Here is a 27561-nt window from a genome sequence, read left to right as displayed (position 1 = left end):
GATGAACTGTATTTTTTGATTTGTGTATGTTGAACCAGGCTTGCATCCCTGGTGATAAAACCAGCTTGATCATGGTGTATAATCTTCTTAATGTGTTTTTTATTGTAAATTGCTAATGTTTTAATAAGAATTTTTGTCTTATGTTCATCAGGGATATAGGTCTGTAGTTTTCTTTCCTTGATGTGTCTTTATCTGTTTTTGGTATGAGAGTGATTATTGGCTTTTTTGAATTTGAGAGTGTTCTTACATTTCTATTTCATAGGATAATTTGAGGAGGATTGGGGTTAGTTCTTCTTTAAAGGTATGGTATAACTGAGCTGAGAATCTATCTGGTTCTGGGCTTTACTTTGTTGGAAAGCTTTTTTTTAATATTTTTTTTTAGTTGTAGTTGGACACAATACCTTTATTTTATTTATTTATTTATTTTTATGTGGTGCTGAGGATCGAACCCAGGGCCTTGCATATGCTAGGCAAGTGCTCTACCACTGAACCACAACCCCAGCCCCTGTTAGAAAGCTTTTAATTGCTACTTCAATATCACTGCTTGGTATTGGTTTGTTTAGGTTTTTTGTATCCTCCTGGTTCAATTTGGGTTGGTTATATGTGTCTTGAAATTTGTCAGTATCTTCTACATTTTCTATTTTATTGGAATATGGGTTTTCAGAATAGTTCCTAATGATTCTTTGGATTTCTGTGATGTCTTTGGTGTTATCTTCTCTTTTATCTCTAATTTTGTTGACTTAGGTCTTCTCTCTCTTTTGGTTGGTTTGAGGGCTTATCAATCTTGTTTATCTTTTCAAAGAACCTACTCTTTGTTTCATTGATTCTTTGTATTTTTAAAATTTTCTATTTTATTAATTTTGTCTCTGATCTTAATGATGTCCTGTCTTCTACTGGTTTGGGAATTAGTTTTCTCTTGCTTTTCTAGGGTCTTTGGGTATAACATTAGATCATTTACTTGGAATCTTTCTGTTATTGTTATTTGGTAAGCATCAATGCTATAAACTTTTCTCTTAGAACTGCCTTCATACTGTCCCAGAGATTTTAATGTATTATCTTTGTTCCCATTTGTTTCTAAGAATTTTAAAATTTCTTTCCTGAGTTTTTCTATGATCCATTCCTCATTCTAAAGCATATTATTCAACTTCCATGTGTTAAAATATTTTCTGGGTTTTATTTTGTTATTTCTTTCCTTTTTAAAAAATAGTTTTTAAAACTTTTTTAAGTTGTAGATGGATACAATACCTTTATTTTGTTTGATTATTTTTATGTGGTGCTAAGGATTGTACCCAGTGTCTCACATGTGCCAGGCCAGTGCTCTACTACTGAACCACAACCCTAGCCCATATCTTGTTATTTATTTCTAATTTCATTCCACTGTGATCAGATGAGATACAAGGAATTAGATCAGTATTTTTTTTCAGTATTTTCTAAGAGTTGTTTTGTGGTCTAAAATATGGTCTGTTTTGGAGATTGTTCCATGAGCAGCTGAAAAGAAAGTGAATTAGCTGTTGTTGAATGAAATATTCTATAGATGTCTTTAAGCCCGTTTGATTTATAATATGTTTAGGCCTGAAAAGTCTACTTAGTTTATGCCTGGATGACCTATCTCTTGGTGAGAGACGTGTTGAATCACCAACATTATAGTATTGGGGTCTACTTGCATCTATATTTTGTACGATTTCTTTTATTTAACTAGATACACTGCCATTTAGGATGTAAATATTTAGAGTCATTATATTTTTTGTTGGATAATTCCCTTAAGCAGTATGAAGTGACCTTCTTTGTCTCTCCTGATTAATTTTGGCTTGAAGTCTATTTTGTCAGATATGAAAGTAGCTACTCCTGCTTACTTTCATCCTCCATAAGCATGGAATATATCTATTCCAGTTCTTTCACTTTCAGACTAGATATATTTGCTTATACGGTGAGTCTCTTGTAAACAACATACGGTAGGGTTTTATTTTTTAATAAAACTCTGCCAATCTTTTTAAAAAATACCTTTATTTTACTTATTTATTTTTATGTGGTGCTGAGGATCGAACCCAGCACCATGCATATGCTGCACGAGTGCTCTACTGCTGAACCACAACCCCAGCCCCAGTCTATGTCTTTTAATTGGAGAGTTCAGACCATTTACATTTCTTCTTGTGCAATATTTCATTCAGTATTTTCTGTAGTACTGGCTAATGACTAATTCTGTAGTAATATGTTCTTTTAGTTTCTGCTTATTTTGGAAGGTTTTTATTTCATCTTCAGTTCTGAAGAATAATTATTCTGAATATAGAATTCTTGTTTGGCACTCATTGTCTTTCAGAGTTTGTTTATATTTCAAGCCCTCCTGGCTTTTAGAGTCTAGACTGAGAGATTAGAGGAAAGTCTAAACAGCTTACCTCTAACTGGGACCTGACATTTTTCTCTTGCAACCTTTGAAATTTTATACTTATTTATATGTTAGCCATTTTAATTATTTCTTTGGAGCATATAATTTTTTAAACCTTGTCTGTTTGGGATTCTAAAGGCCTCTTGTATTTAAATTTCTGTCTCATTCCTAAGGCTTGGAAATTTTTCTGAAATTATTTCTCTGAAAAGATTGTACATTACTTTAGTTTATATCTTGGGGTTTCCTTTTGTACCAGTAATTGTTAGATTTGGTCTCAATGTTGACCCAGATTTCTTGAATATTCTGGTCATGGATTTTTATCTTTATTGTTGACTTTGTTTTCGATATTGTATACTTTGTTTTTGAGGCCTGAAAATCTGTCTTCTGTGTAGTCTGATCTTTGATGATTCTTTCAACTGAATTTTTAATTTGACCTTTTGAATCCTTCATTTCTAGGATTTCTGTTTGGTTCTTTTTCAGAATCCCTCTATTGGAGAGTGATTTCACTTCCTGTATTTTCTCTCTTAAAGTTTATTCCATATATCTTCTTTTAGTCCATTGAACATTTTAACTGTCAACTTTGTAAATTCTTTACCTGGCATTTCCTCCACTGTGGTGTTAGTGGAATCATTTGTGTTGTGATCTATTTGGGATGGTTTGTTCCCCTCTTTTTTCATATTGCTAGTATTTTTACCCATATTCTGGGATGATTATCTCTCCTACTTTTATATGAAGGACTTTTTAATGAACTTATTTCTCTTCACTAAGTGCCCCAGGCTGGGCAAATATCTGTCATTATTCACATTCAACATGCATCTGCTGCTATGCCTGATATCTGGTACCACTTTGAGAAAAGAGAGCAATTCCTTTTAGCTGCAGTTAGTTTAGAACAAAGCTATTAAAAAACTGATGGAAAGGGGTTGGAGTTGTAGTTCAGTGGTAGAGCAATTGCCTAGCTTGTGTGAAGCACTGGGTTCAATTTTCAGCACCACATATAAATAAAATTAATAAAAGTCCATCAACATCTAAAACAATTTTAAAGAAGCTGATTGAAAATGTCTGCACAATTTCACTAATGCAATTATGGGGGTAGTAGAGTTATTGAACATATTGATAAATTAGATATCATTGATAGTAAAATTACTATTATATAGTGGTTAAACCATGAATACTTCAAAAATTTGCAAATTATCCTTGTGCAGGACCATGCAATTTTCCCTATCACTCCAATTTTAATATAGTTGGTTTTTTTTCAGCATTTGAAATATGTTCCTGGTATAGAGTGCTTGCCTAGCATATGTTCTGGGTTCAATCTCCAGAGCTTCCTGCCAGAAATGTTGTTCCATAGTTTCCTATCTTGTTTAATTTTTAATGAAAAGTTTTATGCCTTCCCCTGCCCCTGGCTACTTTTGATGTCTGAACTTTATTTTTATCATCAGCTTTTCACCAATTCAGTTAATAATGATTCTTAATACTGTGTGTGTGTGTGTGTGTGTGTGTGTGTGTGTGTGTGTCCTGTGTTCAAGCTTCCTGAGATTCATTAAGCATCTTGGATCTGCTAACGTATGATTTTCATCAAAAAAATTAAAACTTTTTGTTTCTTTAAATATTTTTTCTGTTCCTCGCAACTTTTTAGGACTTTGTTTACACATATAATACTGCTTGATTATAATTCTGCTTGATATTGCCTTCCAGGTCTTTGTTATATATACCTTGTTATTTTTTTATGTCATTATATCCATATTTCATTTGGGGATACATACATGAACACTTGTACATGTATGAATGTATATGTGTGTGTGTGTGTATATATGTATATACACACATATATGAATATTTATATTCATTTGTGTGCATGTTTTGTACTGGGATTTGAACCCAGGGTCTCATATGTGATAGATAATCGCTCTAACACTAAGCTACTCCATATTCCTTTTTTTTAAATTGATTTTTTAAAAAATGACAGCAGAATGCATTACAATTCTTATTATGCATATATACCACAATTTTTCATATCTCTGTTTGTATATAAATTATATTGATACCCAATTCATGTCTTCATGCGTGTACTTTGGATAATGATGTCTATCACATTCCAACATCCTTGCTAATCCCCTGCCCCCTCCCTTTCCCTCCCATCCCTCTTCCCTATTTAGAATTCATCTAATCCTCCCATGCTCCCCCTCCCTATACCACTATGAGTTGGCCTCCTTATATCAGAGAAAACATTTGGCATTTTTTTGGGGGGGGATTGGCTAACCTCACTTACATTATCTTCTCCAACACCATCCATTTACCTGCAAATGCCATGATTTTATTCTCTTTTATTGCTGAGTAAAATTCCATTGTGTATATATGCCACATTTTTTTATCCATTCATCCACTGAAGGGCATCTAGGTTGGTTCCACAATTTAGCTGTTGTGAATTGTGTTACTGTAAACATTGATGTGGCTGTGTCCCTGTAGGATGCTGGTTTTAAGTCCTTTGAGTATAGACAAAGGAGAGGGATACCTGGGTCAAATGGGGGTTCCATTCCCAGATTTCCAAGGAATCTCCATACTGCTTTCCATATTGGCTGTACCAATTTGCAGTCCCACCAGCAAGGTATGAATGTGCCTTTTTCCCTACAACCTTGCCAGCACTTATTATTGTTTGTATTCTTAATAGCTGCCATTCTGACTGGAGTGAGATGATATCTTAGAGTAGTTTTGATTTGCATTTCTCTAATTGCTAGAGATACTGAGCATTTTTTAATATATTTGTTGATTGATTGTATAACCTCTTTTGAGAAATGTCTGTTCAGGTCCTTGGCCCATTTGTTGATTGGGTTATTTGTTTTTTTCATGTTAAGCTTTTTCTTAAAAGATTTTTTCTTTTTTTTCAGAAGATTTATCACTGATATACAGAAATTTTTTCTTTTTCTCAGAGGATTTGTCACTGATATACAGAAATTCCTTTGATTTATGGGTGTTGATTTTATATCCTGCTACTTTGATGAATTCATTTGCTAGTTCTAGAAGTTTTTCTTTACATACCCTAGAGATTAGTGCTCTATCTGATGTGTGAGGGGTAAAAATTTGCTGCTAGGATGTAGGCTCTCTGTTCACCTCACAGATTGTTTCTTTGGCTGAGAAGAAACTTTTTAGTTTGATTCCATCCCAATATTGATTCTTGGTTTTAATTCTTGTGCTATAAGTGTTTTATTAAGGAAGTTGGGGCCTAATCCCACATAATGAAGATTAGGGCCTACTTTTTCTTCTATTATACGCAGAGTCTTTGGTTTAATTCCTAGGACCTTGATCCACTTTGAGTTAAGTTTTGTGCATGGTGAGAGATAGGGGTTTAATTTCATTTTGTTGCATATGGATTTCTAGTTTTCCCAGCACCATTTGTTGAAGATGCTGTCTTTTCTCCAGTGCATGTTTTTGGCAGCTTTGTCTAACATAAGATAATTGTAATTTTGTGGATTAATCTCTGTGTCCTCTATTCTGTACCATTGGTTTACCAGTTTGTTTTGGTACCAATACCATGCTGTTTTTGTTACTATTGCTGTGTAGTATAGTTTAAGATCTGGTATAGCGATGCCACCTGCTTCACTCTTCCTGCTAAGGATTGCTTTAGCTATTCTGGGTCTCTTATTTTTTCAGATGAATTTCATGATTGCTTTTTTCTAATTCTATGAGGAATGCCATTGGGATTTTGATCAGAATTGCATTAAATCTGTATAGTGCTTCTGGAAATAAGGTCATTTTGATAATATTAATTCTGCCTATCCAAGAGCAAGGTAGATCTTTCCATCTTCTAAGGTCTTCTTTGATTTTTCTCTTTAGGGTTCTATAGTTTTCATTGTATAGATCTTTCACCTCTTTCGTTGATTCCCAAGTCTTTTTTTTTTTTTTTTTTTTGAGGTTATTGTGAACGGGATAGTTTTCCTCATTTCCTTCACACAGGATTTGTCACTGATTTACAGAAATGCCTTTGATTTATGGATGTTGATTTTATATCCTGCTTCTTTGCTGAATTCATTTGCTAGTTCTAGAAGTTTTCTGGTGGAGTTTTTTTGGGTCTTCTAGGTATAGAATCATATCATCAGCAAATAGTGCTAATTTAAGTTCTTCTTTTCCTATACATATCCCTTTAATTTTTTTCATCTGTCCAATTGCTCTGGCCAGTGTTTCAAGAATTATGTTGAATAGAAGTGGTAAAAGAGGGCATCCCTGTCTTGTTCCAGTTTTTAGAGAGAATGCCTTTAATTTTTCTCCATTTAGAATGATGTTGGCCTGAGGTTTAGCATAGATAGCCTTTATGATGTTGAGATATGTTCCTGTTATCCCTAGTTTTTCTAGTGTTTTGAACATAAAGGGGTGCTGTATTTTGTCAAATGCTTTTTCTGCATCTATTGAGATGATAACATGATTCTTAAAGATATCTTTAAGTCTATTGATGTAATGAATTACATTTATTGATTTTTGTATGTTGAACCAACCTTTCATCCCTGGGATGAATCCCACTTGATCATGGTGCACAATCTTTTTGATATGTTTTTGTATTCGATTTGCCAGCATTTTATTGAGAATTTTTTTGCGTCTATGTTCATTAGAGATATTGGTCTGAAGTTTTTTTTCTTTGATGTGTCTTTGCCTGGTTTTGGGATCAGGGTGATATTGGCCTCATAGAATGAGTTTGGAAGTGCTGCCTCTTTTTCTATTTCCTGAAATAAATTGAAGAGTATTGGTATTAGTTCTTCTTCTCAACTGTGTGTCCATCTGGTCCTGGGCATTTCTTGGTTGGTAAGCTTCTAATGATGTCTTCTATTTCATCAGTTGATATTGGTCTGTTTAAATTGTGTATATTTTCCTAATTCAATCTGGGCAAATCGTATGCTTTGAGAAATTTGTCAATGCCTTTGATGTCTTCTATTTTATTGGTGTATAAGGTTTCAAAATAATTTCTAATTATCCTCTGTGTTTCTGTAGTGTCTGTTGTGATATTGCCTTTTTCATCAAGTAGCTGGTAATTTGAGTTCTCTCTCTCTTTCTCTTCATTAGTGTGGCAAGGATCTGTCAATTTTATTTATTTTTTCAAACAACCAACTTTTTGTTTTTTCAGTTTTTTCAATTGTTTCTTGTTTTTATTTCATTGATTTCAGTTCTAATTTTAATTATTTCTTGCCTTCTACTGATTTTGCTGCTGATGTGTTCTTCTTTTTCTAAGGCTTTGAGATGTAGTGTGAGGTCATTTATTTGTTGACTTTTTCTTCTTTTAAAGAATGAACGCCATGCAATGAATTTTCCTCTTAGTACTGCTTTCATAGTGTCCCAGAGATTTTGATATGTTGTGTCTATATTCTCATTTACTTCTAAGAATTTTTTAATCTCCTCCTTGATGTCTTCTGCAACCCATTGTTCCTTCAGAAGCATATTGTTTAGTCTCCAGGTGATGGAGAAATTTTTATTTTTTATTTTGTCATTGATTTCCAATTTCATTCCATTATGATCTGATAAAATACATGGTAGTATCTTTACTTTTTTGTATTTGCCAAAAGTTGCTTTGTGGCATAGTATATGGTCTATTTTAGAGGCAGGGTTCTAGGTCCCCACAATCATACTAAGAAGTCTTCCACAGATTTTTCTCTAGAACCCTGCCTTGTCCTTATCCCCTTCACTTTATTCTCAGGCCACTATTGCTTTCCCAATGCCAGAAAGGTTGTAAATAGGGAAGCTACTCTTTTCCCATCACTAGTATGATTATAACATGAAAGATTGATCCCTGGGCCAGAAAAATATTGGTATTGAGGTGTAAATGACTGGTTCTTATTCCTTTGTTGAGATTTGTGAGAGAGTAAAGAGTCCTAGAAAGACTTTGAACCTTGAAAGGCTTTCTGGGGATTCTGTCTGACAGGATGGCTAAGTTTAGAATGTCTACCCCTTCCCACTTATCTCCCTCTACCTACAGTTTTGATCATGTGCCTTATCTCATGCATGACTATGACCTGAGACGAACAACCAATATCAAGGAAGTTCTGCCTGAAGATGCCTTTAAACACCCTGCCTTTTTCACTTGGGATTTTCTAAAGACTCTAAATGCTGGTAAATGGTTTATAAAACCAGAGGTAAGACACATTCCTCAGTTCTATAAACTTGGATTGTATTCCTGTTTTGTTTGAATTAATTTGTTGCCCCTGGAGATAAAGGTAAAGATAGACAAGTGTACACACAATTTCATCCTAGTTTGGTAGCAGGGTGAAGGGCTTTTCTGGTAATGCAGTGAGTCTGATTGCTGCTCTCTACATTCACAGAAAGTCTGAAAATAACCTTGTAAACTTATTCTTGTCATTTAATTCCTATTTACACAAGTATTTTATAAACTTTGATAGTGTGCCCACTGTGTATGTAGTATTTTCTTAGGTATTTTGAATAGCTCACCGTCTTATATATTATGCAGACTGAGAATCATATTTATACTTTGTAGAAGACTTTTTTTTTCTTTTGGTGATATGAGGATTGAACCTGGGACTCTGCCACTGAGCTATTTTCCCAGCCTGGAAACATATTTATTCTTGATTCCTTCTTTCTATTCAACAAATAGATATTGAGTACCTACTGGGTACTAAGCATATGAAATATAATGATGAATAAGCATACCTCCAGCCCTAATGCAGTTCACAAGGTAAGTGTAAACACAAAATTATGATACATTGTGATAAGTGCCAATCTAGAGTTAATTTCAGTTTTTTCAGGAACACGCAAGAATAATTTCTAGTTCGGTTTGAGGGATGAGGATGGCTGATTCTGGAAGGAGTAGGCTACTAATGGGTATAGTAAAATATAAAGCCTGTACTGTGTAAAATGTAGTTTTGAAGCAAGAGTTGAGTAGTTCGCCTTGAGGAAGTCAAAGAATGCAGAGATACCATTTGTGCTAAGGGGAGATCATTACTAAAGAGAACTATGGGCAATGGTGGTGATGTGTTTCAGAGGTTACATTATAGAGTGTGTGTGTACGCGTGTGTTTGTGTGTGGGGGGAGATACATAGATAGAGAAGGAAGGGATAGGGATAGGGAATAGTTTAGGAAAAGAATCAGGAAAACATGTTGATGGAAGATTATAGCAATTCTTAAATAAAAAGTTCTTAAATAACAAGTTAGCTTAGAATTATCTTTTGAGTGTTTTGTTTTTAGGGTTATTTTGTTCATTTTTGTTTTTGTTTCCTTTTTGTGGGTCTGGGGATTGAATCCAGGAACCACTGAGCTGAATCTCCAGCACTTTTTATCTTTTTATTTTGAAACAGGAGCTCTCTAAATTGCCCAGGTTGGCCTCAAACTTGTCATCCTTCTACCTTAGCCTCCCAAGTAACTGGGATTACCAAAGTGTGCGACACTGCACCCATTCCTTTGGGGTATTTGAAAATGGGTAAAAAGTCAGATTTTCATTTTATAAAGATCAAATCTGTCTTCTCAGGATAAAGAAAACAAAACAACTTATATTTTCTAGTCTATCTTATAGCTAGGGATAATACATGTGACATAGGTTCTGCCCAGATACACTCAAATTTGAGACTGATTTTGAAAATAGACATTTCACTATGATAGATATTAGGCATCCATATTGATAGCACATGTGACAATAGAGATACCAGAGTATGTGGGGTGTATCAATTGTGGTAATAGCTCCCTTATCAGGTAGCTGTAAATAAAGAAAAAATATTAAGGTTTTTAAAAATGGTGTACTAAGAGTGAAATGGAATTTTATTTAAGTTTGATGTTAATCTTGAAAGTTATTTGATTGTGTTTCACACAAAAATAGTGAAAAGTTAGTGAAGCATTATGTTAAAATAGACTTTAGAGACTCCACTTCAGACTTTTTCTACTAGCTAGTGTTAATATAAGAGATAGTTTCAAGTAGATTTATAATAACCATAGCTCCTTAAAATATTTGTTCTCATAGGAGTACATAGCCTATAAATGCTGTTTCCTTATGTGTAGATAATGGGGTTTCTCTGATATTCCAGGTTTCTATGCATATGTAGGCCATGTAATATGTCTCATCACACATGAATACATGAACACATAAAATCTAGATATATACATCAGCATACATATATTGGATTAGCTAGCCATAATTGATGTTTTGACAATGGGTATTGTAGATGAAAGGGCTGTTAGATATCTGATGTATGATGTATTGCTTATAAAAGTCTCATTAGGATTTTAAGAATTAAATTTACTTTTAAAATTGAGCCAATGTTTCATCATTCTGAGATTTTTGATGGAGTAGTAGTTTGATGAATGAATGGCTGATGATTTTAGTTAATATGTGATTTTTCTTGTTGGTTCTTAGAACTAGAGTCTCTCTTTTATAGAGACAATAATAGTCATTTTTCTTGTCAGTGGTCATGGTTAGATACCATATAGGAACTAGGATATTTAACATTTTAATTAAATATAATGTTTCATTATATTGTTAGTGTGCTAATGAGGAATATCCTGAAATCAGGGATTCAAATAAGATTATTTGGGGGACTTTAGGTTTGTTTGAGGTGCTTTCTTTGTTTTCATACTGTGTGGTCAGCAGGTGGTTGAAAGGATATTATCATATGATTTAAATGATTTCATGGTTGGGTAATTTTTACAGCAAAGAACTTAAAAATAAAGATTATTCTGATGATTATTGGCATAGGTATGATTAATTGATGATGGTTATAAATTAGTCATTATTCATTAGTATATTTATTGTTCTTGAGATTACTTGTGAAAATCAGTCTGCGTGGTAGTAACCTTTTTGTTACTGTAACAAATATCTGAGGTAATCAACTTTAATGAGAAAAGGTTTATTTTGGCTCACAGTTTTAGTGGTTTCAGTCCATGATCAATTGGCTCTGTTGGTTTGGGCCTGTGGCAAGGCAGCACATCATGGTGGGAAATGTGGCAGAGCAAAAACATTCACCTTATAACTGTGAAGTAAAAAGGAAAAAGAAGAAGGGACTGGATCCCACAATTCCCTTCAAGGTGTACCCTGCAGTGACCTGAGACCTCCCACAGGATCTCTGTCTCTGAAAGATTCCACCACTTCCCAATAGTACCACTCTAGGTGAAAAAGCTTTTAACACATGGGGCTTCAGAGGACATTCCAGATCCAATCTGATGGATAATGAAATAAGAATAAATACAAAAAGTCTGGGAGTTGTTCCTAAAAGCTCAGCCAAATTCCTGTTTCTTTTTTTGTTTGTTTTATTTTTTTATTTATACATGACAGTAGACTGTATTGCGGCAAATTATACCTACATAGAGTATAACTTATTTTAATTAGGATCCTATTCTTGTGGTTGTACATGATGCAGATTTACTCTGACTGTATATTCAAATGCAAGGCTAGGAAAGTTATGTCCAATTAATTCTGCCATCCTTCCTATTCCCCTCTCCTTCCTTCCCTTGTTCCCCTTTGTCTAATCCAATGAATCTATTCTTCCCCTCTCCCCACCCTCCCTTGTTTTGGGTTAGCTTCCACATATCAGAGAGAACATTTGGCCTTTGCTTTTTGGGGATTGGCTTATTTCACTTAGCATGAAAGTCTCACTTCTATTCATTTACCAGCAAATGCTATAATTTCATCCCTCTTTATGGCTGAGTAATATTCCATTATGTATGTATACCACATTTTATTTATCCATTCATCCATTGACGAGCACCTAGGTTGTTCCCATAGCTTGGCTATTGTGAATGGAGCTGCTATGAACATTGATGTGGCTGTGTCATTGTAGTATGCTGATTTTAAGTCCTTTGGGTATAGACCAAGGAGTGGGATAAGTGGCTCAAATGGTGGTTCCATTCCAAGTTTTCTAAGGAATCTTCATACTGCTTTCCATAGCGGTTGCACCAGTTTGCAATCCCACCAATAATGTATGAAAGTACCTTTCTCCCCACATCCTCGCCAACATTGATTGTTACTTGTATTCTTGATAATTGGCATTCTAACAGGAGTGAGATAGAATCTTAGTGTAGTTTTAATTTGCATTTCACTAATTACTAAAGATGTTGAACATTTTTTCATATATTTTTGACCATTTGTATTTCTTCTGTAAAGTGCTTGCAAATTCCTGTTTCTTCAGCCCAACCAACATTTGTGGAATTCTTGTATTCATTAGGAAAGTTTCATTTTCACAATGACACAGATACAATATTCTTACAAATAACATAAGTCCAACTTTTGTTTTAGCACATTAATGAGGAACTAGGCAGGATGTCAAACCCACTCAAAAGAGAAGTAAGAAATCAACCAGTGGAACAAAGAAAATCTGAAATTAGATTGCTAAGTTAGACACATACTTGGTTAATATACTAAATGCCAAAAAAGTCATAATTTGAGGGGTTGACTTCCACAAAAGAAATCATTCACATTGTTATTAGACAAAAATCATTTTTGTTTTCATCAGTTTCCTCAATAACATCTAACTTTACATAATCAGGGCTCTGATCAGAAGTAAAGAGGAATTCAAACAGAAGTGCATTCCCCTAAGTATCAGATAGATAATCTTCAGTTGTTCTTAATATCTGCCATGATATTTTGATATGAAGCAACAACTACTTGCCTTATTTTTAAGTTTTGAATAATTTAAGTTTTCTGTTGTTATCATAATTTATATTGATTATTTAGAAGCTTATCTCATTGTAATTTTGTGATATTTTGCTTTATTAATTGACATAGGTGCAGTAAGAAGGATCAATTAATACACATAAGGTTCCTTGTTATGTATGTAATCAGATGTCTAGAGTTAGATTGTATTAAACAACTACTAAGGCCATTAAGTTAGGGTCTAGAGATTATTTAGGTGTTTCTTTTTTGGTGATACTGGGGATTGAACCCAGGGTTGCTGTACCACTGAACTATGTCCCCAGCCCTTTTATTTTGAGACAGGATCTTGCTAAGTTGCTGAGGCTGGCCTTAAACTTGCAATCCTCCTGCCTCAGCCCCTGGAGTAACTGTGATTATAGGCATGTGCCACCACACCCACCTAGAGTTTCATTTTTAATAGTACCTACCATTTCAGAGATCTTTTACTTACAAAATAAGAAGTTAATTTCCATAGTATTTCACTTATATCTTTATAAATGTAGGCAAATTTGCTTTCCTTTTTATGCTAGGCTGTCACTTTCCTTACTATCTGTAATGTTGGGATGGTATACAACAGATAGCAGATAGTTTGCTGAGGAAGGCTAATCAACATTTGTTCCAACTATAAATTATATCTATATAAAATTTTTAAAATATTTCTTTCTTTTAGTTGTACGCAATGCCTTCATTTTTACTTATTTATTTTTATGTGGTGCTGAGGATCGAATCCAGGGCCTTGCACGCACCGGGCTAGTGCTCTACCACTGAGCCACAACCCCAGCCCCTATATCTGTGTTTTTGACAGGGTCATGGAGTTTGTCATACCTGGTTGAATACAATATGTTCTTAAATACTATCCTCCAGATATGGCCTTGATTGCACACTTTATCCAGTTATAATTCAAGAAAGGAGGGCATATTTTTATTGAACCTAAGCAAATTAAACCTTAGTAGTGCCAAGAGAAGTAGAGAAGAAGTAAAAATATTTCTTTCTGCATTCCAAGGAGTAGTGAGAGATGATATTAAATTCAAAGAATATTTATCACGATCAAATGAGTCAGAGGAAGTTTTTTTAAAGTCTTTCTCTTATGCCCACCAGAAAATAGAACATCAAAACAATTACCAACAAAGTTCAAAATTAATAGTCTTAATTAGATTGCACGTATCCATTCATTTAGTCTGGTGTAGTTAATGTCTTCCTACATATTGGATTATCAGTCTGCTTCACAAAGCTCCAGATCCATAGACCTTGGAAATCTTGACTAATTCTCCTGATAAAGACTGATTAGTGTGTACTAGAGAAGGCAATGTCATCTTACACTGGGAAGCCTATTTCTATTTATTTATTTCTTGCAGTATCAGTAGATAAGTATATGTGTCACGGTCCTTTCAGCTAAGATTTTGAGTCTGTCATTTCCAAATTCTAGTCTGTATCTTAGAGAAGAAATCTTAAGACAAAAATTGGAATAGAGTAGAAAATATTTGATGGTAACAAACTGAATTAGTCTGGTTAATTTATTATGGTAAGCAACAATATCAGAAAGCAGAAGAGAAGTTTGGATATATAGCTCAGTTGGTAAAGTGCTTGCCTTGTATGCACAAGGCCCTGGGTTCAATCCCCAGCACCACAAAAAAAAAGAAGAAGAAGAAGAAGAAGAAAATGCTCTATTAATAGAGTATGAGAATTTACAGATATCTTGGTACTTTCAATCCATCCTTTTATCTCTATAATTTTGTGTGTAGAGCTCCTTTTTTTATATTTTACAGTTCCTGCCACATTGAGGACTTAAAAACTACAATATCTGAGATTAAAAATTCACAGGATGTTTATGAAGGATATTGGTTTGTAGTTTTCTTTTCTAATATAGTTGTAATCTGGATTTGATATTAGGGTAATGCTGGGCTCATAATATGAGTTGGAAAATGTTCTGTCTTCTTCTGTTTCCTGGAAGAGATTGTGTAGAGTAGAACCAGTGTTATTTTTTTCCTACGTGTTCAGTAGAATTCAACAGTGAACAAACCTGAGCCTGGAATTTTCTTTGTTGGAAAGTTTTTATTTATTAATTCAATTTCATAAATAGATACAAGGGCATTCATTCTTCTTGAATGAACATTGATTGCATCTTTTGAGGAAATAATCTCTATCACCTAAGTTGTTGAATTTGTGGACAGAGTTGTTTATAATATTTCTTTATTATCCTTTTAATGACTATAGGATCCTGATTCTCATAATATGTGATCACTTGTCAGCTGGCTAGAGATTTAACAATCGTATTGATCTTATCAAAGAAATAGTGATTAGTTTCATTGTTTTTCTCTACTTTCCTATTTTTAGTTTCATTGGTTTCTGCTCAAATTTGTATTTCTTTTGTTTAATTTGGGTTTGATTTTTTTAATCTTCTTTTTCTAGTTAAGGTAGAAACTTATGTTCCTGATTTTAGATTTTTAAAATATTATAAGCATTTAAAATCATATATTTACCTATGTACACTGTTTCTCCTTTATCACACAGATTTTGATATGCTGTATTTTCATTTTTATTAAGTTCAAAATATTTTAAAATTTCACTTGAGCCTTGATCATTAACCCATGGGTTATTTAGGAGCTCTTTTTCAAATTTCCAAATATTTATGAATTTTTCAGATATCTTCTTATTGATTTCTGGTTTAATTCTGTCATTGCCTGAGTAAATACTTTGTCTGACTTCTTACATACACTTCTCTATAAGAACTGTTTAATGGTCCAGAATATGGCATGTCTTGATCAATGTTCCAAGTGTATGTGACAAGAATGTATATTCTGCAGTTGTGGAGTAATGTTCTGTGGCATTAGGCCCAGTTGAGGAATAATGTTGTTTAAGTTGTCTCTAGTCATGGATTTCCTGCCCATTTGTTCTTTCAGCTTACTGAGGAAGGCATGATGAGGCCTTCGGCCATAATACTTGACTTGCTTATTTTTCCCTTCAGACCGGTTTTTGCCCCAGGCATTTTGAAGCTCCATTGTTAAAAATATACACATTTGTAATTGTTATGTCCGTTTGGAGAATTTAGCCCTTTCTTATATATGGTAAGCAAAATAAAGGTTTCTTGAAAATGTCCATGCACCAATTCCTGGAACCTATAAATATGCTACCATATACTGTAGAAATGGCGTTGCAGATATTATTGAGATTATGGACCTTCAGGTGAGGAGATTATCCTGAATTGTCTGGGTCAGCCTGTATAATCAAACAAGTCCTTAAAGGCAGAGAGACTTTCCTAGATATGGATACAGAGATCTAACAGTGGAGAGGAGAGAGGCAGGAAAGATAAAAGCATAAAAGGGATTCAGCTCTCCATTGCTGTCTTCAAAGATAAAGGAAGGAAGCTATGAGCCAAAGAAAGCAGATAGCCACTAGAAGCTAGGAATGGGCTAACAGAGAGGACATGGGAATTGAATTCTGACAATAATGGGAATGAGCATGAATGGATTCTCCCCTACAGACTCCAAAATGGAACAGAGCCTTGTCAACACCTAGATTATGGCCAAGTGAGACCCATAAGAATTCTTATCTGCAAAACAAACACGAAAAAAAATATTTATGTTGTTTTAAGTCACTAAGTATGTGGTGATTTGTTACAACAGTAATAGAAAACTAATAAACTAATTGTGATTAATGCTTCTCTTTATCCATGATAATAATAATATGGACATAGAAAACACCTCAAGAAAATGCTAGTATCTCAAATTCATGATTGTGTAAAAAAGAAAATATATTATGATGTAAGTGAAGTCCATCTTAGGAGTAAAAGACTAGTTTAACATTGAAAAATCATTCAGTGTAACTTATTATGTAAACAGTCTAAAGAAAAACTACATGATCACTTAAATTTGTGTAGCAAAAGCATTCAGTAACATTCAACAAAAAAATCCATTTGTGCTGAAAAAAATCTTAAACAAAGAATATATGAAAACTTCCTTACACTAACAGAAGAGAACTTCAAAAAACCTACATCTAGCCAGGCATGGTCGTATACACCTGTAATCCCAACTACAGAGGAGGCTGAGGCAGGAGGATAGCAAATTTGAGGACAACCTGGGCAACTTAGCAAGACCCTATCTCAAAAAATAAAAAGGGCTTGGGATGTAGGTCAGTGGTAGAGTGCCCCTGAATTCAGTCCCTAGTACTGCAAAAACAAAACAACAACAACAAAAAAAAAAACACAAAACTACACCAACAAAATCTACAGTTAATAACATTCTTAATGGTAAGAGGATGAATGCTTTCTTCCTAAGATTGAGAACAAGGCAAGAATGCCCTTCCTCACCACTGCTAGTCAGCATCACACTGGAAATCCTAGACAGCAGGAAAATTTGTAAAAGGCTTATAGACGAATAGATTTTAAGGGAAGAAGGCAAACTGTCTTTATTCACACATGGCCTGATTGTCTAGGTAGAAATTTTAAAATAATCTGTTTTTAAAAGTTTTAGGAACTTTTAAGTAATAAGTGATGCCACAAGATCCAAATCTGCATATAAAAGTCAGTAGTATTCCTGTGTTCTAGTAATGAAAAGTTGGAATTTGAAATTAACAAAATAATGGCTGTGTAATAGCACTAAAAAAATCAAGTTCTTGGATATAAATCTAAAAAAATCATACATGCAGAATTTGTATACTGAAAACTATAGAAGAAAAACCCCAAAGATCTAAATTAATGGAAAGATATATTGTGTTTATACATTAAGTCAATATTGTTTCTAATTTGGTTGATAGCTTCAGTGTAATCCCTATCAGAATTCTAGAAAATTTATTGTTATACATGATGTACAACACGTTGGGTTTTCTGTTTGGTTGGTTTTGATTTTGTTTTTTTGTAGTGTTGGGGATCAAACCCAGAGCCTCACACATACTAGACAAGCAGCTGAGCTACATCCCAGCCCCAACAGGCTCTTTTGAAATATATGTACATTGTATAATGGATAAGTTAAGCTAATTAACATATATTATCTCACATAATCATTTTGTGGTGAGAATACTTAAAATCAACTTTATTAACAATTAAGTACATAATACATTGTTATTAACTATAATAATCACGTGATAAAATAGATCCGTTGACGATATTCCACTTATCTCTATGAAATTTTGTTTTCTCTGACCAACATGTCCCCAGCCCACCAATTCTGTGGTAACCTCTCTTCTATTCTCTGCTTCTTAGTTCAACTTTGTACATACAAATGAAATTATGTGGCATTTGTTCTTCTGTGCCCGGCTTATTTTCTTTAGCATAATGTCCTCTGAGTTCATCTCTGTTGTCTCAAATGACAGAATTTCCTTCCTTTTTCAGGCTGAATAATATTCCATTGTATGTGTGTGCCACATTTTCTTTATCTAGTCACCCATTGGTGTACACAGGTTGAGTTCTTATTTGGCTATTGTGAATAATGCTGCAATGAACATGGGAGTATAGTCGTCTCTACCTTTCCTGCTTGACCCCAATAGTCCTTACATATTCTGATATTTTCCATCTTTATTCCTTTTGTTTTTCAAGTGTGAAAGTTTATATTAATAGATCTTCAAGCTCAGAGATTCTTTCCTTAGCAGGCCCTATGTATTAATAAGCGCATCAAGGACATTCTTCATTTTCATTAGTTTTTTTTTAATCTGTAGCTCTTTTTGTTTTGTTGGTTCTTTTGTAGGATTTATATTTATTTCCTTACACCTTTTGATAGCATGTTTTGCATGCTATCAACTTTATCCTTACAGCTCTTAACCTATTATTCATTGATTTTTTTTTCAATTTCTGGTCCCTGGTTCCACTTCTTGCTGTGTTATCAAATTGTGTTATTTTGCCTTTTAGCATGCCTTATAATTTTTTTGATAGCTGAACGTGATGTACCAGGTAAAAGGAACTACTATATATAGGTGTTTAATAATGTCATGATTTGGTGTATGGGAGAAGTGTTATGTAGTTATATGACTGGATAGTAGTCTTTTAGTGAGCTTGTGCTTCTAGACTGTGAACCTCAAAAGCACTTTTAAATTTCCTCACCCAACCTCTTCAGATAGAACAGAATGGTTAAAGAGAGCTGAAATTATTTCCTTTCCTCTTATTTTGTTTCACTCTAATAAAAACATTAGTAGGTTAAATAATTACTTCTTTTTATATTTTTTGGTACCTGGGATTGAATCCAGGGGTGCTTAACCACTAAGCCACATCCCCAGTCCTTTATTTGTATTTTATTTAGAGAAAGTGTCTCCCTGAGTTGCTAAGTGTCTTGCTAAGTGCCTGAGGCTGGCTTTGAACTCTCAATTCTGCCTCAGCCTCCCGAGCCACTGGGACAGGCAGTGCCACCACGCCTGGCAAATAGTTTCTTCTTAAGAAGCAGAGTAACATATTGTTCGTTTTCCATGTGATGTGTGATGCAGCCATTATGAAGTCAAACAACAATAAGTGTTGGCAAGGATGTGGGGAAAAGGGTACACTTGTACACTGCTGGTGGGACTGCAAATTGGTAAGACCAATTGGAAAGCAGTATGGAGATACCTGGGAAATCTGGGAATGGATCCACCATTTGACCCAGCTATCGCCCTCCTCGGACTATTCCCTGAGGATCTTAAAAGAGCGTACTATAGGGATACTGCCACATCAATGATCATAGCAGCACAATTCACAATAGCAAGACTGTGGAACCAACCTAGATGCCCTTCAATAGATGAATGGATAAAAAAAATGTGGCATCTATACACAATGGAGTACTACCCAGCAATAAAAAATGACAAAATCATAGAATTTGCAGGGAAATGGATGGCATTAGAGCAGATTATGCTAAGCGAAGCTAGCCAATCCTTAAAAAACAAATGCCAAATATCTTCTTTGATATAAAGAGAGCAACTAAGAACAGAACAGGGAGGAAGAGCATGAGGAAAAGATTAACATTAAACAAAGACTAGTGGGGGGAGAGAAAGGGAGAGAGAAGGGAAAGCATATGGAATTGTAGGAGACCCTTAATGTTACACAAAATTACATAGAAGAGGATGTGAGGGGAAAGGGGGGAAACAAGGGAGAGAATTGAACAACAGCAGATGAGGTAGAGAGGGATGATGGGAGGGGAGGGGAGGGGGAATAGTAGGGGAAAGGAAAGATAGCAGAATACAACAGTCACTAATATGCCATTATGTAAAAATATGAGTGTGTAACCGATGTGATTCTGCAATTTGTATTTGGGGTAAAAATGGGAGTTCATAACCCAGTTGAGTCAAATGTATGAAAGATGATATATCATGAGCTTTGTAATGTTTTGAACAACCAATAAAAAATATAAAAAAAAAGAAGCAGAGTACTCTAAGGTATTTAAAAGTGTTTTTTTTTTATTTCCCCCTGCTGAAGACATAAATATTCCCCTACCTCATATTTTTGAGAATTTGATTGAGCTCCTGTAGATAAAACTCTAAAGTGTGTGGGCTGCTGTTGAGAGACAAGCATTCAGGGGCGGTACACCTGTCAAACGGTAAGGCAGGTGTCCTAAGGCGAGCTCAGGGGGCTGGGGATGTGGCTCAAGCGGTAGCACACTCGCCTGGCATGCTTGCGGCCTGAGGGGCCCAAGCAAACTTTCAGACTGCCAGCTGATGATTGGCTCACAGCGGCCCCAGCAACTTCTAGCTGAGTGGCTCCTCTGCGGTGATGCTCATTGAGCTGTTTCCCCGCCCTTTCAGACTGCCAGCTGATGGGCTGCCCTAACACTGGGTCTTCCTCGAGTTTTTAACTCACTGACCACACTGAACCTCCAGCAATTTATCAATTGCAGTTTAGTTTTTCCTAATCCCAGCCCTGGTTCCCTCAGTGGTTTCTATTTATGAACATTACTCTGGGAAGCTGTGATCCCTCTTTTTGCCTCTCTCCTGAATCTTGTGGGAAGTGGTTTGTCTATGTTCTTCCTCTCTACAGATTCAAGCTCCAAGAAGTTGATTTTTAAGTCTGTTCAGCTTTTTACTTGTTGTTTAAGATAGAATGACATCTTCCAAGTTCTTTATACATGAAACTAGAAGTCTATTTGATTATCTTTTAATCTATATACAAACGTCCTTACCAACTATAAATTGAAAATGTACAGTAGAATTTTCTGAGGCTTTTAAAAATAATTTGTGGTACATTTCTTCTGGTGGTTCTTCTTGGAAAATAGATTCCTCACATTTAATTTTATAAGGGAAGTGCCATTAGAGAAGAAAGGAATGTTCTTTAAAACAGCAATCTCAGAGTAACAGTTTTATGTTGAGACATGGAAGAGGATTTAGGATTGTTTAGAAATCCCCAGTACTTAAATGGTTTTAATACTCTTAGCAATCTGATTTTTTATGGTAGTGAGATTAGTGTTAGATGGAGTGGAATCTATTTCAACAGAAAACTTTCTGTTGTTCATCTATATTTATAGATAGTTCTCCTAAGAACGTTTCCCTTGATGTGATGTCATTAGACACATTTTGAATAATTGTCCTATTTCTTAACAAATATGATACATTGGCTCTTCCAATAGCTCTTCTATCTGTAATATCTATCAGCATAGGCATAGAGAACAGAGGACCTTTTAGTCTCTTTTTATTTGAGGAACTAGATGTTTACTTGAAGAGTCATAAGTTTCATTTCTAGCTCTGTACTTCCTATGACTTTTTTGAAAATGTTCAATCATATGTAGAATATAGTCTAAACCCGACATTATCCCATTCTGGTTTATTTTTCTGATTAAGTCTCCTATCTTACATAAACAAAAATGAATCTCAGTTTACTTCAGATGTTAGGTCAATACCATGATACTATTTAAAACTTACTGGAGTTAAATTCTCCTACTGATAAATTTTCATTATTTTTTGTTATTTTGAATTTTTGTCTTGTGTTAATGTTTTCTATCCTGTTCTTTTAAGTTTTCCTCATAATTAAGTGATCCTGTTGATCTGGATCTTGCACTATCTAATTAAATCTTGAATTCTGTAATAAATACCTATTTTTCTGAGAATTAAAAATAAAAATCTAAGTTGTAACCCGCAACTCAGATCTAGACCATGGTTTAACTTACGTGTCTTGCCTTCTGATCTGGCAATTTTATTGGGATATTCTACAATATGTATGAAAAATATGAGAAAGGGCAGATTGTTTAGGAAATTAAATGGAGAAAGAAAAGGAAATATGGTATGAGAATGAGGTAAAATTGTATAGAGAAAAACATTTCTTGAGTCTTTAGAAAATGAGAGATAGATATTGTTTCCTTTTCCTAAGAAGTAGACTTTTTAAAAAATATTTTTTAGTTGTAGATGGACACAATTTCTTTATTGATTTATTTATTTAATTTTTATATGGTGCTGAGGAGTGAACCCAGTGCCTCACGCATGTGAGGCAAGGGCTCTGCCACTGAGCCACAACCCAGGTTCAAGAAATAGGCTTTTATCACTTAATTCACCCACATTATCTAAAATGGACAAGTGATAATAAAAGTAGCTTCTGTTAAATTTAATATAGCAAACTTAGTATGTCCTACCTTGTATAAGGGAAAATGCTGTGCATTGAAAATATATGATACTTCCTGCTATGAGAGAGTTACATTCCAGTGTCAGTAGAGTGTGAAGGAACAAATGTGAATTTTCCACTTTTCTATGTGCCAGATGTGTTCCCAGATCCTGTAAATATTTTTTGACATATCTTATCCTAAGAAATATGTGGATTACCCCTCTATTCCCTCATTTTGTAGTTTGGGCAATGAAGTCTGAGAATTTAAATGATTTTTCCAATGTTGTACAGCACAAAGCTTATTGAGCCAGTATTTGGACTTTGATCTGTCTATTTGGACAGCTACAAATATCTATAGACAGCACAATGAGAAATACACTTATAGAGGCATAAAAATAGAGCATCAGGGCTTATTGCCACAAAGTCTCTTTAGTCGGAATATTTAAGGAAAACTTCATGAAGGAAGTAACATTTGAGAAGGTTAAGGATAGGATTTTTGCAGGTGAATATAGCAAGGAAGGCAAATGAGGGAGGTGTAGAATTGGAATTGAATTTATTAATTCATTTTGAAGCCAAAGCATATGTTCCATCTTATAAAAAACTAGAACTGTAAGAGCACATGCAGGGAAACAAGAAGACTGAAAAGGAATATATTACTTTGAGTTATAGAAGAAAAGGGTCTAAAGCAAGATCAAGATAAGAACATAGAGGACCTTCAATGCAAATACAAGAAGTTCTAGGATATAGAAGAAATCATTCCAAAACTAATTACTAATGGTGATTACATTGTATTTCTCTCTTTGGCAACTCTTATCTCAGAACTAATATTTCAGAGCAACTTGTGGTTTGTAGTGGTAATGGAGCAATATGGAGGTAGAGCTGCAGGTGAGGCTATAAAGCAGAGAACTGGAAAATGCTTTTGATGGAAACCAATGCTTTCTTTGATGTATTTATTTTTAGCGCAGACCATTTTTCAATATGGGACCTATATCAGAGGCTGATAAAAAAAGAGCAAGCAACCAGTCAATTCCACAACTAACTGATTTATTGGAAATTGCAAAGAAGGAACAAAAGTTTCTGATATTTGATCTTTTTGGCCCTCCACCAAAACATCCTCTCAGAAACACATTTGTTCGTGAAGTAGTAAGGGTGATCCTTGACTCGAAAATTGCGCAACATCTGGTATGTTTAAGTATATATGAAAGGAATTGGGAGGTGGGTAGCACATCCAGGAGCACAGTAGTTGAATTTGACCTACCTTATAGGTCTTCCCTGGGATCCTTAAGTAATTTTGTTTTCTATAGAAATGGAAATAATTTTTTATACAGCTACATGTGATTATCTGAGAAAGACCCAGTTAAATTTATCTCAGCGAGGGAAAATATTGAGACTGTTTGCTATTCTAAACCAAGTGGAATAACAGCACCTTGTTAAAGAGGCTTATGTATAACAGCTGTGATGTGACCTGCACTATGACCAACATGGGCCTGTTAGAAAAAGCCTTCATAACATTAAGACTTTGAAGACTTAGATTTAATGAATAATATAGAAAGACAACTGGTTCTTTCTTGAACAGAGATTTTTCTCATCACGTTTTTCAGAAGCAGTCTCTGCATTTGGATACTCAGTCATTCCAAAGGGCTTAAATTCTCAGAATATGGGAGTATTATGAGTGAAACAGATATCTTCTTGAGAATGGAACTGTTTCCACAGATGAATCATAATAGTATCCTTGGTCTCAGGAAATATCTCCCCTCAATGATAAACTTTTAGTATCACCAATTAAGAAGAGGTTTTTTTTTTTTTTAACTCCCACCTTTCATCCATATCTACCAACTCCTCATCCACTTTTCAATGTGAAGCTTTCTCTACACAGTGGGCCCTTGATCCTTGATATTAATTGGTAACTGAAGAAGTCCTAATAAAACTCAGCTCCAGAACAGCAATGGTGAAAGGCCCCTTTATAAGAGTTCATTGGACAATATTAGCCAGGTTGACTCTCTTCACCAAGGACTGAATCTTTTTCTGTTTCCTACTGACTACTACCAGTGCTGGAGTGAAGTCTGATCCATTTCCCATGGGGTTGTTTGTACATAGACAGCTAACTATCCACTGAAGAACTTCCTGTTTCTCCTTACAGATTTTTTGGTTGCCATCTCATGATAGGGAGTATGTCAAGTATACGGCTCCTGGTTTTCAGCATGTGGGTCGTTTACTCTCCATTGAAGACCTAGCAAAAGAGAATATCAATATAATAAATGTTGACTACAAGAAGTTATTCTACAGTGGGTTGAGGTAAGTGTTTAACCACACCTCTCTTGGCATGTATTGCATTACTTGCATAGAATGTACATTCCACCTAAGGAACTGAACTACCTCTTCTCGTTTTAGGATATCTTTTTATGGTTATATACTTGGAATTTTATACTTTCTCCTTCCTATCCTCCCCTCCTTTCTCTGCCAACAGACATTTATCAAGTGTAAACTGTGGGAGGTCATCCTCACATGTGATTTGAGTTGTCTCCCTGGATGGGTGAGAGGCGCTTAGACACATCTTTGTGTTCAGAGCTTTCCCCACCCTTCTTAGGTCCGAGGGCTTGTCTGTGTGGAGGCGTGTCTGGCCACTACCCTTGAAGACCCAATCGTTGCACCTGACCTTGGGACACTGCCCCCCTTAATTTTCATTGGATGGGATTTTCCCCAGAATTTTTTGTTCCCCAATAAAAGTCCACTCCCTGGTGTGTTCTCTCTCTCTCTCTCTCTCTCTCTCTCTCTCTCTCTCTCTCTCTCTCGCTGGCCTCTTCAGTAAACCTCTCTACCCTAATAGGTAGCTGGAGGCTGGAGGTAGGAGAAGCCGTTCTGGAGCTGGTTTAAAGGTAATTAGAGTCTGTCTCTTTAATTCAAACTCCCTTCGGATTTCTCACGTAACTGAACCTTCATTTATGAAGTCTGTGCTGGCCATGGGCTAAAGTAGATTATGCGTTTTGAGCTCCTTCTCCTCTGTGCTCCAGTCTGTTACCATTCAACACACTTTTTTGTATACTTGGCATGTCTTTTTTTTTCTTTTCATTGATGCTGTTGTTGTTACCACTGAAACTACATTCCTGGCCCTTTTTCATTTATTTTGTGACAGCATCTCACAAAGTTGTCCAGGCTGGTCTCAAACTTGTGATCTTTCTGCCCCCAGCTTCCAGTATAGTTGTGATTACAGGTGTATGCAGCTACACCTGGCCACATTTCTATTTTTATATATGGTAATCATTGAAAAGTCAAACTCAAAACTTGTTTATTTCCTCTTACCAGATGGATTGAAGTGCCTCATAAATATTTTTCTGATCTAGATAGCCATATGTCTTATAGGCATAATTCAGAATATATCTAAACCATTATTAGGAAAAAAATTAAAGTAGCCAAACATGAGAAGCAAGTAAAATTCTTTCTTTCTTTCTTTCTTTCTTTTCTTTTCCTTCCTTCCTTCTTCTAATCAGTTATACATGACAGCAGAATGCTCTTTGATTCACTGTGCACAAATAGAGCATAATTTTTCACTTCTCTGGTTGTACACAAAGTATGGTCACACCATTTGTGCAATCATACATGTACGTAGGGTGATGATGTCCATCTCATTCCACCATCTTTCCTATCCTCTTGCCCCCTCCTCTCCCCGCTTTCCCCTTTGGCCAATCCAAAGTTCCTCCATGTCCCCCCACTATGAATTAGCATCCACACTTATCAGAGAAAACATTCAGCCTTTGGTTTTTTGAGATTGGCTTACTTTGTTTAGCATGATATTCTCTAACTCCTTCCATTTACCTGCAAATGCCATAATTTTAGAGAAGCAAGTAAAATTCTTAATTACCATATTTATAAATATACAATTGAACATAGATTTCAGAATTAAAACACATGGAAATAAAATAACTCTTCCAGACTTGACTGTTTGGAATCACTTCTTAATTATCTCCCTAAAATTACCAACTATGTTGTACAGTGGATTTATCATCATTTCCCACTTGTAGAGGTTAGGCAGTTCACGAAAGTTAATATAATTGGTCAGTGGTGAACCTGGTATTTAGATATAAGGTGGACAGACTACAGAGTCCAAATTCTTTTCTTTCCCCTCTATGCCTTTAAAGTTGTTTCTTGGCCATGGTTATATGGGCATGGTTTCCACTGGCATCAGATTTAACGGAGGATCATTTCCTGAGTCCTAAAGTCAAGTAGTTTAGTTTAGCTCAGTAAATATTTACTGAGTAGAAATATGTACAGTAATATACCGTGATAATTTTATATGAAGGTCAACATAAGCAATACACCATCCATCTCCTTAAGGAAGGCATATACAGTAGTATGGGAAATAAGCTTTTTCCTTATAGTTTTAATACAAAGTAAGTCATGAACAGTTCATGAGCAGGAATCTGTTACAAACCATTTCCTTCAAGGGAATAAAGAATTTTAAGAGAGTAAACAGTTACAGCTTAAATATTTATAATGCTTATAACCAGAATATTTTTAAGATTCCATATATAAGTAAAATAATACAATATTTATCTTTCTATGCCTAACTTTTGTGGATTGGTTTCTGTGTCCTCTATTCTATACCATTGGTTCACCCGCCTGTTTTGGTACCAGTACCATGCTGTTTTTGTTACTATTGCTTTGTAGAACAGTTTGAAATCTGGTATCGCTATACCTCCTGATTCACACTTCCTGCTTAGAATTGCTTTTGCTATTCTGGGTCTTTTATTTTTCCATATGAATTTCATGATTGCTTTCTCTATTTCTACAAGAAATGCCGTTGGGATTTTGATTGGCATTGCATTGAACCTATAGAGAACTTTTGGTAATATTGCCATTTTGATGATGTTAGTTCTGCCTATCCATGAACAGGGTATATTTTTCCATCTTCTAAGATCTTCTTCTATTTCTCTTTTTAGGGTTCTGTAGTTTTCATTGTATAAATCTTTCACCTCTTTTGTTAGGTTGATTCCCAAGTATTTTATTTTATTTTTTTGAGGATATTGTGAATGGGGTGTTTTTCCTCATTTCCGTTTCAGAAGTTTTGTCGCTGATATACAGAAATGCCTTTGA

The 27561-nt window shown here is 34.9% G+C and overlaps 1 protein-coding gene across 1 annotated transcript in view; it reads left to right on the top strand.

Annotated features, from left to right (window-relative positions):
* The window catches only part of Gdpd4 (glycerophosphodiester phosphodiesterase domain containing 4), a 118062-nt gene that overhangs the window by 60080 nt on the left and 30421 nt on the right, over positions 1 to 27561 (top strand). Inside the window, exons 9-11 of the mRNA XM_027942868.2 lie at positions 8340 to 8496; positions 23431 to 23652; positions 24611 to 24765. Coding sequence (XP_027798669.2) covers positions 8340 to 8496; positions 23431 to 23652; positions 24611 to 24765 — 534 coding nt within the window. The remainder of the gene's footprint in view (positions 1 to 8339; positions 8497 to 23430; positions 23653 to 24610; positions 24766 to 27561) is intronic.

The sequence above is a fragment of the Marmota flaviventris genome, chromosome 9 (genome assembly GCF_047511675.1).
Source record: "Marmota flaviventris isolate mMarFla1 chromosome 9, mMarFla1.hap1, whole genome shotgun sequence".
Classification (NCBI taxonomy): domain Eukaryota; kingdom Metazoa; phylum Chordata; class Mammalia; order Rodentia; family Sciuridae; genus Marmota; species Marmota flaviventris.
This window is presented reverse-complemented; position numbering and strand designations above follow the sequence as displayed.